Source organism: Gopherus evgoodei, chromosome 3, assembly GCF_007399415.2.
Source record: "Gopherus evgoodei ecotype Sinaloan lineage chromosome 3, rGopEvg1_v1.p, whole genome shotgun sequence".
Taxonomy (NCBI): Eukaryota; Metazoa; Chordata; order Testudines; family Testudinidae; genus Gopherus; species Gopherus evgoodei.
The window spans coordinates 217,399,231-217,411,644 of record NC_044324.1 but is presented as its reverse complement, the minus strand read 5'-3'; the positions used below and the strand labels follow the sequence as shown (position 1 = coordinate 217,411,644).

The 12,414-nt window shown below is 45.2% G+C and overlaps 1 protein-coding gene across 1 annotated transcript in view; it reads right to left on the bottom strand.

Moving 5' to 3' along the window:
* NAPB (NSF attachment protein beta) overlaps positions 1–12,414 on the bottom strand; it is a 34,471-nt gene that overhangs the window by 9,261 nt on the left and 12,796 nt on the right. Inside the window, exons 2-5 of the mRNA XM_030558072.1 lie at positions 7,923–8,002; positions 4,359–4,475; positions 2,394–2,440; positions 2,126–2,203 (exon numbers count right to left, since the gene is read on the bottom strand). Coding sequence (XP_030413932.1) covers positions 2,126–2,203; positions 2,394–2,440; positions 4,359–4,475; positions 7,923–8,002 — 322 coding nt within the window. The remainder of the gene's footprint in view (positions 1–2,125; positions 2,204–2,393; positions 2,441–4,358; positions 4,476–7,922; positions 8,003–12,414) is intronic.

The following is a 12,414-nucleotide window of genomic DNA, read 5'->3' as shown; positions in this document are numbered from 1 at the left end:
GGTTATCTGCCGGTCAGGAAAATAAAAGTCCTTCCTTATAGCTTTCTAAAAAGTCCTGTGTTCTTAAAGATGTGAGTGTCATGCACCTTCCCTGACCAGCTCACACTGATGTCAGTCAAGCATCCCCAGTGATCCACCAATGTTTGCATAACCACACAAAAGTAGCCTCTCTGTTGATGCGCTCTATGGCAAGGTGGTCTGGTGCCAAAAGAGGGATATGAGGGCTGTTTATTGCTCCACCACAGTTCAGGAACCCCATTGTTGCAAATCCATGCACTATGCCCTGCACATCACCAAGAGTCACAGTCCTGCGCAGCAGGAGGAGATTAATGGCCCTGAACTGAGGCTTGCATTACAGTCACTTGCATGACAGTGACCCCTGCAGTGGGTTTTCCCAGTCCAAACTGATTTCCCACTGTTTCCATGGTGCGATCACTCATTTGCTCACTGTCAGTGCCGCTCTCGTTTTGGAGTCCCTGCACTGGAGGTCTGGGGCGAGCTTGGCTCACAGATCTGGGAATGTGGCCTTGCACATCCAAAAGTTCTGCAGCCACTGTTCGTCATTCCAAGCCTGCATTACAATGCGATCTCCACCAGTAAGTTCTCGTGTCCAGAAGCAGCACGCCATCATCTCCAGCTGCTCCATGAATGCCAACAACCTTGCGTTGGTGCTTGCTATATCTCATAGCAGTCTATCGTCCAAGGAATCGTCACATTCCTCATTGATTTGGTTATTCTTGCAGCTCTGGATTGTGTGTCCTGTGCTTACAATGCTTACAGCAACAGTGCAGAGCTGGGCAGGCTTCCATGTTTCAGTCAGACATGGTGGATAGCAAGGAGAGCCATGTAGGTTCGTGGGATTTTGAAAAAAGGAGCAAAAATTATGGGATATAAATGACATTACGGGATGGAGACAGTTGCACACTGGGAAGCTGACCTCTTGATCCCAGTCACCCCAGAACAACTCGTTTAGGCCACATCATGCATTGCCAAAACTTCCCAAAAGACAGTGGTGGGTTACACACTGGGACTTCTACCCATGGTGCACAACATTGTGCATCGACAAAAGCACTCCTGGTGAGTACATGCATCACCGACACAAGGAGCCAAGTATGCACACGCACAAGCAATATTCTAACGAGCAGCTTAATGCCAACATAACTTGGGTCAACCAAAGTTGGCAGTGCACATATGGCCTTAGAGGAAAGACAGATATTGAGCGGACTCACTAAAAATATCACTTCTCATGACAAACCGCACTTTCCTTGTAGGGTAAAGGGAAAGAGTCTCTCATCCAAGTCTGTTAGCTCTGACATGCTTAGCATGCAAGGCTGCAGGCACCACAGACATCCTATCACACTTCTGCAATGATTTGTCAAATTATATTAAATGTGTGTAGCTTGATTGTCTCCCCTCCCTCCCCGAAAAGAGCTGTACCATAAAAACAACTTCTGTGCAATTCACACTTTCCTGTCAGTCTTTCACAAACACTTTTAAACTGACCGACAGTGCATTATCCTCATCAGGTCTGAAATATTTCAAGAGCACTTGCATAAATCTAGAATCACAGAATATCGGGGTTGGAACGGACCTCAAGAGGTCATCTAGTCCATGCCCCTGCTCAAAGCAGGACCAAGTCCCAACTAAATCCCCGAATCCCTAAATGATCCTCTCAAGGATTGAGCTCACAACCCTGGGTTTAGCAGGCCAATGCTCAAACCACTGAGCTATCCCTTCCCTAAAAGTGACTTGCTCAGTACATCTGCTTCAGGCCTCCATATGAGAATCAACCTTCCACTGATGATCATAAGAAAAGAAAGAGGTAACCTAAAAACATGGAAGAGAGAGGCACATCAAAGGCAAAGACCAAACAACTCATCACTGAGGCTTGATCCTGGTATCACTCACACCAAGTTTAACTACGCTAACTTCACACACGTTACTCCTGACATATACCCACATCAGCAAGATCAGAAACAAGCCGAGGGACTTCGAGTTCCTGGAAGAGCCTGATTCATGAAGTTCCTTAGGCCAGCAGAGTGAAGTTTCATAATCATATGCAATCCTGATAGCACATTCAAATGTACAGTTTCAATGAAAAGTTCTAATGGTTTAATCAGCTTACCTTTTCAATATCTACCAGCTCAGTCTCATAAATCTCTGCAATGGTGATGTGATGCTTGGCAGCAATAGTAAACCGGCCCTAGGATGGACAATTAAAAAAAAAGGTATACGGGTTTTTTTCCCCCTCTCTCCTTCAAGTACCTGTGGCATTTATTACTTTTAATAGAACAATGATTTAATACAACTTTTTTTAAATAAAGAGGCATCAATCTAAGTTGCCACACATTGGGATACCAACCCCAACTCCTCAAGGCAATACAATTTCTTACCAGGTCTGTGTAAATATCGATGGCTGCATTTAAGCAGTTCATAGCCTCTGCAGTGGAAGCATTCAGGAAAAACAATGAAAAATAAAATCAGCTGAGACATCCAGACATTGTTCAACAGATCAGCTTTCACCAAGGCAAAGCAGTATTTCTGCTGTGTGTCTGTTCTGACCAGAAACCTAAATAGCCAGCTCCTCAAACAACCAGCTATCCAGGTTCTGAAACTGCAGACATACATTTTAATGCCCCAAGTGCTGCATATACAAAAACCTTTGAGATGTGTGAACTAAAAGTGCATTTGTATTGGCAAATCTAGTAAACATACAATACCAAATTCCATGGAGAAATGCATATCCTATGTACAAACTGATTTTTCCCAGAGCAAAATTTTGGCTTTGAAAAAGTTACAAATTCAAAAACTAGCATGTGCAAAAAACTGGATGCCCACTCTCTTAGTTTGCTTTTGAAAATGTTGTCCAGAAGAAGCAAGCTTTTAGTATTCTCAAATACCTAGTGAATACATGGGAACTCTGTCAATACTCATAAGAACATAAGCATGGCCATATTGGATCAGACCAACAGTCAAACTAGACCAGTATCCAGTATTCCGACAGTGGCTAGATGCTTCTGAGGGAATGAAAAGAACAGGGCAATTAGCAAGTGATCCATCCTGTTGTCCACTCCCAGCTTCCACAGTCAGAGCCACTGATGGACCTATCCTCCATGAATTTTTCTAATTGTTTTATGAACCCCATTATAGTTTTGGTCTTCACAACATCCCCTAGCAATGAGTTCCACAGGTTGACTGCACATTGTGTGAAGAAGTCCTTCCTTATCTTTGTTTTAAACCTGCTGCCCATTAATTATATTGGGTGACGCCGGTATTTGTGTTATGTGAGGGAGTAAATAACACTTTCAGATTCACAATTGTCATACCCGTCATGATTTTATAGACCTCTGTCATATCCCCCCTTACTTGACTCCTTTTTTTAGATGAACAGTCTCAGTCTTGATAATCTCGTCAGATGAAAGCTGTTCCATTCTCCTACTCATTTTTGTTGCCCTTCTCTGGACCTTTTCCAATTCTAATATATCATTTTAGAGATGGGGTGACCAGAACTGCACGCAGTATTCAAGGTGTGGGTGTTAACGAATACTTATTTGAAATCCAATTGTGTCCATGTGGTTTCCCCATATTCTTAAGGCTGTGAGAGACAAAGGACACAACATGAACACATCTTTGCCCATGAGCCGGTGTCTTTTCTATCTCTAAGAGAGTTTTGCGATCTTTCCCCTTTCATTCGCCCTCCCTTCACTGGAAAGTCCAGATGAAAAGCTGAACAAGTCTCCTTACTTGAATCTGTCAATGATGTTTCCATAGGAAGTCAGAGGGGTCATTGTTACTTAATATGAAGCATCTTTCATGCTGTCTACTACAATTCTAAATCCTACTGGCTGAGAAACAGACAAAGGTCCAAATTCTGCTCTCAGTTACACCAGGGTAAATCCAGAGTAATTCTGTTGAAGCTACTGGATTCACTCCAGATGTATACAGGTATAAACAGAACACAATCTGGTTCACAACTGACATCGACAGAGACAAAGAACTACTTCTTTAGACCGGTAAATCTCAAAACACACAAATGGGTAAAACCAGACCTATTAAGACCAATCTTATTTCAATAGGCTCATGAAAAAATTGAGTAAGATTGCTTCAACCCAGTACAGACATGATAAATGTAGCATTAGTTGCAGAACATGAATGAGGAAACAGGCCTTAAGCAAACTATTTCTTGCCTCTCTAAGTACGGTCTTGGAGTGTGAGCATTTCATAAAGTACTTTATAGAAAAATACACTGAAGATCTTAAACCAAATACCTGGCTTACAAAAGGAAGCCAGCCAGCCTGCCAGTTGCTACACAACTAACAGGATTTGTGTATTCTTGTACAGTATTTCATTTGCCTTACCTTGTGGATCTGCCTTTTTGTAAGCATTCCCAGCATCCACAAAACCGATGGCTGCATCATGTTTACTCTGTAGTTGCATATGGAGCTTGGCTGCCTGACAAAATGCATTTCCTGCAGCTAGGAAAGAAATAAATCGAAAAAGATTAATATTTCCAGTATCATTTAATAAGCACGAATTTATGGACATGCCAACAGTAAAAAGATGAGCATGTATTTGCTTCCTGCTACCTGAAGAACTTTAATTGATATGGCAACTATGCAAGTGGAAGAAAAGGCATATGAATTCCAGTGACCAAATCATGCTCTCAGATACACATGCTTGTGATTTGTGGAGAACTGCTATCCTTAAGTCGGCAAAATCATGGTGTTAAGAACACATATGGCCAAATTTCAATGGACCTACAAAATTATAATTTTTGACTGTGCACCCTGATGTGCAAACAAAAAAAACTGTATTTGTAAGCAAAAATCAGGTCACCATCCATAAAACTACCCCAAATGTTTTCTTCCATGCACAGAAAGAGGAACATTCAGCGTTGGAGGCCCACTGAAAATTTAAGGTCACATTTTCAAAGAGACAGCTTTCCTTCTGCAGCTTCAATTTGCATATGCAAAATCTGTACCCTCACTTTTATGTCTGAAATTGGATGGTGTACTCAACTCTGAATACTCCTCCTCTAACGGATTTGTAAGTGCAATTAGGTAGTCAGAGGTGGGATCATATAGATGTACTTTGACTTGCTACTGCAATTAATTCTGTGGGTGTCAAACTGCAAATGGAAATGGCACCTGAGAAAAGGGAGGCTGAGACCTATCCCTTTTTGAAATTTTTAGTTCCTGCAACTTGATGGCAAATGAAGTAATAAAATCACTGCTTCTTACTCCTGACGGCATTCTGCATCAAAAAATTAAAAATTCTGTATAAAAAATATACAAATTCTTCACACGGTATTTTAAAAATTCTGCAAAATTCTGCAAATTGTATTTGTCAAATAAATGTGGAGGCTCCAGCATGGCATTGGGGAGTACAGGCCACTGGCTGCACAGATGTGGGAGATCACTGTGCAGTTCCCCCCTTGGGACACAGACTCAGTGGTGAGGCTGCACCCAACTCTGACACAGCGCAAGGACTGGGCCTGCCCAGAAACACCCCAGGCCCCTGTCCCTCCATGCCAGGTGCAAGAGATGCGGGCAGACAAGCTCAGCAAGGCAGGATCCAAGTGTGGATGGATCCAGGTGTGGGTTGAGAGGGTTCTGTGTGGGGCAATCTGGGTGTTGGGGGCTCAGTGGGGGATCCGGGGGGGGTTGGGGCCTGGATGCACAGGGGTAATGGTAATGGGACTTTGCAGGGGGGTCCAGGTGAAGGTGGTTGGGGCTTAGCAGGGCAGGTCTGGGTGTGTGTGGGGGGGGCGGGGAATAGAGCTCAGCAGGGGGTCTAGATGTTGGGGGCTCAGTAGAGGGTCCAGATGCTGGGGGAGTGGGGCTCAGTGGGGAGGGGATCCAGGTGCAGCTGGTTGGGCCTCACTGGAGTGGGGATGCAGGGGCGGGTGGCTTGTCAAGGCGATCCAGATGCAGGGGAAGTGGAGGGGTTCTGAGTGCAAGGGGGTAAGGGTTGGGGGAGGAGGGGTCTGGATGCATGGGGGTTGGGCGGATGGGGGAGCAGCTCCCTGTACAGGGATCCCTCCCCCTGCAGCTGAGGAGCAATGGGTGCAAGAAGTGGGAGCGGGCTGGAGAGGGCTGGAGTTCACAGAGCTTCCTGCAGCTGGCAGGGAAATTTGGGGGTGGGTCTGACCTGGCCCCAGATGCCATGCAAGGGAAGAGGAAGTCCCATCCTACCCAGCCCAGCTGGGATTAGCAGCTGAGCCTGGCACAGGGTAGAAGCCACCAGCCGGGTCTTCCCTAGTTCCGCCCCCTGCCCCACAGTGATTTATCTCTCTGCCAGCTGCCCAGGGCACCTGAAACATACTGCTGGGAAGGGTCGCATGACCACTCTTGTGGCTTCCCTTTGCTTCCCTGTAAGAAAGTCATATTTCTGTGAGGAAGCAAGGAAATCTGCAGGGGACATAAATTCTTCACATGTGCAGTGGCACAGAATTCCCCCAGGACTATGTTTCTGTTACTATTTCTACCCTATCCTAATATTGACCAATTCACACGTTCAGACTGTGCTACTCAGTAGCGTATGTGCATTTAGCAGGAGATTGTCAAAAACACAAGGCACAGCTAGGCGCCCTGCTCCCACTGACTTTCACTGGGATTTGGGCACCTCATATTTGTTTTGAAAGTCTCCCTCTTGCTGTGCTGATGGCACATCCAAGCATGATTTACAGAGACACAGATAAAAAGTTCGGGAAGAGGTAAACAATTTTTTCAGTTCCTCATCTCCCATTTGTTAAAGAAAAACTGGTAATATTTTGCCCCTTGTGAACAGAGTTTTCATTCCTTTTTTGCAAAAGCCTGAAGAGATACCAATGTCTCAAATCCCATGATTATGCCGTGCACAGGACGTTCACATTTATCTTGGGAAATTTATATTTGCATCAACATTTCCCACAGCCACCAAATATGGCACAGCATTTCCAACACAGAGCTAGCAATAACTATTCCACTTTTCCAGTGCTACTATTTCCCCCACAGCATAGCAGGGAACAGCTCTTCTCCTTGTATGCCTCTGATTTATAGCTCATCCAGAATATTAGATAATTTTAAAGTTTCTGGCCTCAGGAAGAGTGTATTCTACAAGACTTAAAAGCAAATCAAAGAGCCCAGGGAAGCATCTCTTGAGCAACTTCTTTGTAGGCAACTAGCTTTAATTATTTTAAAATCCTAATGTGAACTTGGACACAAGCTAGTTAACTCGACAGTCACCTCCCTTTCCTCGCTCCTGACATTTAATTAATTCCAAAGAGAACTATGGGGGCTTGGTGGTGTACAGAAATTAGATTGCCATAGTCACTATTCTCCTGGAAATACCCTACCAAATGGAACTGTACTTTGATAATTTGCAACAGGACACTTGAGCGTTCACAGGTCACTAAGCTGTTAGAAATGTTCTCAATCAATTATGCAAGCATTCAGCTGGGTATAAAGGTTTCCGTTCTTAAATTTTTGCTAATTTTGCTGGTTCTAGGTAACTTATGACATTTCTCCCTCCCCACCCAAAATATGGAAGATAAAAAGCACGAGTGGAAGTGTAAAACAGAAAGGTTGCCCCCTCGCTCTCCCTGAATACAGATTTTTTTCCCCTACCAAGGCTTTAATGTGTTTGCTTGCATGTAGAATCATAAAACCAGAGGGTTAGAAGAGACCACAAGGGTTATCTAGTCTAACCCCCAGTCAAGACGCAGCATCTAAATTATCCAAGACAGATAGCGATCCAGACTCCTTTTGAAAACCTCTGTGAAGGAGCTTTCACAACCTTCCGAGGCATCTGTCCCATTGTCCTACTGTTCTTATAGTTAAGAATGTATCTGTATAGATGGTGTATGGGCTTTATCTCCAAGATGAATCTCAAGCTTTAAGCCTTTCCTACAATTAACCTTATAAATTAAACAAGCTACTTACCATTCCAGTTTTTGGCGATCTTGAACAAGTTTGCAGCCCTGGTGTACATTTCACAGGCTTCTTCTACCTTTGAATTTCCTCTAGAGAAATAAAGAAAGTGCAAGTCGCTCAATTACTATTTGCACTGCAAAGAAATATAGTTATTTGGGGGTGGGCTAAAACACAAGAATAGAGTTTTGAATTTTGTGTTCTCGTTTGTTCTGGTGACTTGGTCCTTCCAAACTTTGTTGCATAAATGGGCAGCTCATCCCATTGGTTATACGCAGAGTCTGGTCAGATCCTTGTTTTGTTCATTTAATTGCCACTGCCCTAGTTGGAATCAACAACATACTGGAAGTTTTCACTCCAAAGAGAAAACAGCATGAGGTCAGAGTCACAACTGTTTTATCAATCTTGTTCATCAACAATATACAGTAAAACCTCACAGTTACAAACCCCTTGGGAAAGGAGGTTGGTTGTAACTTTGAACAAAACGTACTGGTGGTTCTTTCAAAAGTTTACACTCGAACATTGGCTTAATACAACTTTGAAACTTTACTGTGCAGAAGAAAAAAAATGCTTTTTTTTTTTTTAGTAGTTTACATTTAACACTGTACTGTATTTGCTTTTGAGGTGTCTGCTGCTGACTGATTACATACTTCTGGTTCCAAATGAGGTGTGTGGTTGACCGATCAATTTGTAACTCTGAGGTTCCACTGTACAAGGAATAAGGACAAGAATTAAAAGCCGCAGTGCTGGGACTGGTTGAAGAGCTGACCCTGAGCCCAGAGCGTGTGGCCACGGCTGAAGGGGTTGCTGGGCCCAGTGGTAAAGGGCTGGCTGAAGGCTGGAACCAGCAGCTGGTTCCTGCTGGAGTCTCACACTGAAAGTGCTGCTCTGTTAGGAACACAGGGGAAGCTGCGCTGTTTGTAGCTGTACTGAACACTACTGCCAGAGGAGCTGAGGTAGCCAAGTGGATGCCTTTGTCCGGGGGGGGGGGGGGGGGGGGGGGGGGGAAGAGAGAGAGAGAGAGAGACTATCCTTGGAACAGAAGCAGCAAAATTTCCTCTCTAAGCAGGACTGGGGAGAAATTGAACAGAGGAAGCATCTTCTGGCTTTAACCTTCCTTTAGGGCTGTCTGCCATCTTAAGGCCTTGGACAGGAAGGGAGCTGCTGCATGTGGTGAACCCTGGCATCCTTGTAAGGCCTGACGTTTCCAAGATAAAGGCCTTAAAACAAGGGACAAGGGAAAAGATAAAATAATTTTGGTGTAAACCCCCAAAATTTAAAGATTTGCCTATGCTCTGTAATTCAGGACAGCAGGATGTCTTGAGAACACTGGCCAGATTCTCCAGGGCCTTACATGTTGGGTAGTCATTGACACCAGCGCAAGAGGCATGGCGTGTGTGGGTAGGGTGACCAGATGTCCGGATTTTATAGGGACAGTCCCGATTTTGGGGTCTTTTTCTTATATAGGCTCCTATTACCCCCGATCCCCGTCCTGATTTTTCACATTTGCTGTCTGGTCACCCTATGTGCGGGGCAGAGGAGGGACAGCATCAGATCAAACTTAAAGTATTTAATACCTACTTTGCCCAGGTGAAAGTGACTATCTAACTGGCAAGGTTGGGAAGATTCACAGGCTGAAACTGGCATGAGGCAAACTAACTAGGGTTTTCCTATAAGAGGGGAAATAAATCTCATCTGGTCAGGGGCGCTGGAACAATTTCTATAATGTTTTTTATAGAACATTCAGTGGCTGAGAGCCACTGAACCAAACTATAAGCCCTGTATATAATGGAAACCACTTTAAGGCAGGGGGTGCTGCAGAACCCCCCACACTCCTAGTTCCAGCACCAATGCATCTGGTCCTGCTTCATGGTACTATATAATAGATGAAAATCCATTTCTGAAAAGGCGAGTCAAGATGTGTTCTTCTTGCACCCTTACCTGAAAAATTTGTGCAGCCTTGAGCAAGCCATTTAATCTAGTCTGCCCCTGCATTCCCTGATTTGTAAAAACTGAATAATGCTTTCCTACCTCACAGGGGAGTTGTGAGAATAAAATCCAGATACGATAATGATAAAGACCACAAAAGTATGTAGAGAGACAGTCTACACTATAATGACCAGAGAACCACTTAAATGGAGTAATTTTGATGTCCATTCATTGAGAATCAACTTAAGACACTAATAAACAGAAAATGCAACAGCCTACCTTTGCAAGATGCCAGAATCTCAAAGAGTATTGCGTGCCTAAGGCATTTAATATTGGACATTCACACCCTTTCATAAAGAAGCGGCTACGGTTACTTGTCTGCATACAATGCAATTCATCTGCTCTCCCGCTGTAAAGTCCTAGGTGAATGACTGTCTGGGGAGCTGCAGGACTGTAATTTAGGGAATAGCTACACTGCAGCTGAGAGTGAGCCCCCAGACCAGGGGGTTAGGCTTGGAATAGTGGGGCTCGAGCTAGCACACTAAAAAAGTCATAGAATGGCTGTTGCAGCTCAGGTTTCAGAGCAGCAGCTGTGTTAGTCTGTATCCGCAAAAAGAACAGGAGTACTTGTGGCACCTTAGAGACTAACACATTTATTTCAGCATGAGCTTTCGTGAGCTACAACAGCTCACTTCTTCGGATGCATAGAATGGAACACACATTAGTGTAATGACCCAACCATTCCCAGTCTCTGTTTAAGCCTGAGTTAATTGTATCTAATTTGCATATTAATTCGAGTTCAGCAGTCTTTCTTTGGAGTCTGTTTTTGAAGTCTGTCACTGAGTGGTTAGAGAGGTTGAAGTGTTCTCTCACTGGTTTTTGAATGTTATGATTCCTGACGTCAGATTTGTGTCCATTTATTCTTTTGCGTAGAGACTGTCCGGCTCTCTTACCGCTCAGTGACAGACTTGAAGGTGGCAATTTTGCAACAAAAAAACTTCAAAAACAGACTGCAAAGAGAGACTGCTGAACTCAAATTCATATGCAAATTAGATACAATTAACTCAGGCTTAAACAGAGACTGGGAATGGTTGTGTCATTACACCAACTGAATCTATTTCCCTATGTTAAAGTTCTCCTCACACCTTCTATGGGTCATGTTAATTATCACTTCAAAAGTTTTTCTTCTCCTGCTGATGATAGCTCATCTCAATTGATTAGACTCTTCCTGTTGGTTTGGCTACTTCCACCTTTTCACGTTCTCTGTCTGTATAAATATCTCCTGTCTGTGTGTTCCATTCTATGCATCCGAAGAAGTGAGCTGTTGTAGCTCACGAAAGCTCATGCTGAAATAAATTTGTTAGTCTCTAAGGTGCCACAAGTACTCCTGTTCTTGTTGCAGCTCAGGGTCTCAAGCCCAGCCGAACCCTTCAGCTTGAGAGCCCAAACTCCAGCTCTCAGCCACAACATCCACACTGCTACTTTTAAGCATGCTAACTCGAGCTCTGCAAATGCAAGTCTGTCTACCCAGGCTGGGCAGATACAACTTTAGTGGCCTTTCCGAGGCTGATCCTGCAGGCTGATGAGCACTGCAGGCGGCACAAAAAAACAGAAGTGTTAACCTCCAGCTTCACCATCAGCACCTGTGCAGAAAGGCTGCTTTCAGTATGCCTTGCATTGCACATAGCCCAGCTGACTAGAAGAGAGGGGAGCAGGTGTGATGGGATAGGGACTGGGGGGGGTGGGAAGGAAAGTCAGAGGTAAAGCCAGGATTCAGCCTTTAAAGCATAATCCAGTGACTGCAAATGTTCTTGTCAGCTCACCAGACTGCAGACGCCCCACCCCACTCCCCCCCGCCTACTTTCTCTTACTGGAGTGATTAACAAAGCGCTCTGATCAGCAGCACTACCTACAGCTCAGCACCGATCTCTCACAACCTTCTTCTATATCCTTATAAGCTGTAGTGGGCACTTTTTGGCCTGAGGGCTACATTGGGGTTGCAAAACTGCATGGGGGGCCGGGTAGGGAAGACTGTGCCTCCCCAAACAGCCTGGCTCCCGCCCCCTCCCACTTCCCAGCCCCAGACTGCCCGCCTCAGAACCCCTGAGCCATCCAACCACCCCCACTCCTTGTCCCCTAACCGTCCCCTCCCGGGACCCCACCCCATATCCAACTCCCCTGCTCCCAGTCCCCTGACTGCTCTGACCCCATCCACACCCCAGCCCTTTGACAGGTCCCCCAGGACCCCACGCCTATCCAACCCCCGCTGTTCCCCATCCCCTGACCCCCTATCCACACCCCCACCCCCTGACAGCCCCCCAGGACTCCCACATTTATCCAATGCCCCCACTCCCCATTCCCAGACAACCCCCCCCCAGAATCTCCACCCAATCCAACCCTCCCACTCCCTGTCCCCTGACTGCCCCCGATGCCCCCCGCCCCTTATCTAACCCCCAAGCCCCGGCCCACTTAGCATGCCGCTCAGAACAGCATGTCTTACAGTCGTGCCGCCTTGCCAGAGCCAGACACACTGCCGTTCTACTTGGCAGGAGAGCGCAACGCCGCTGCCCACAGC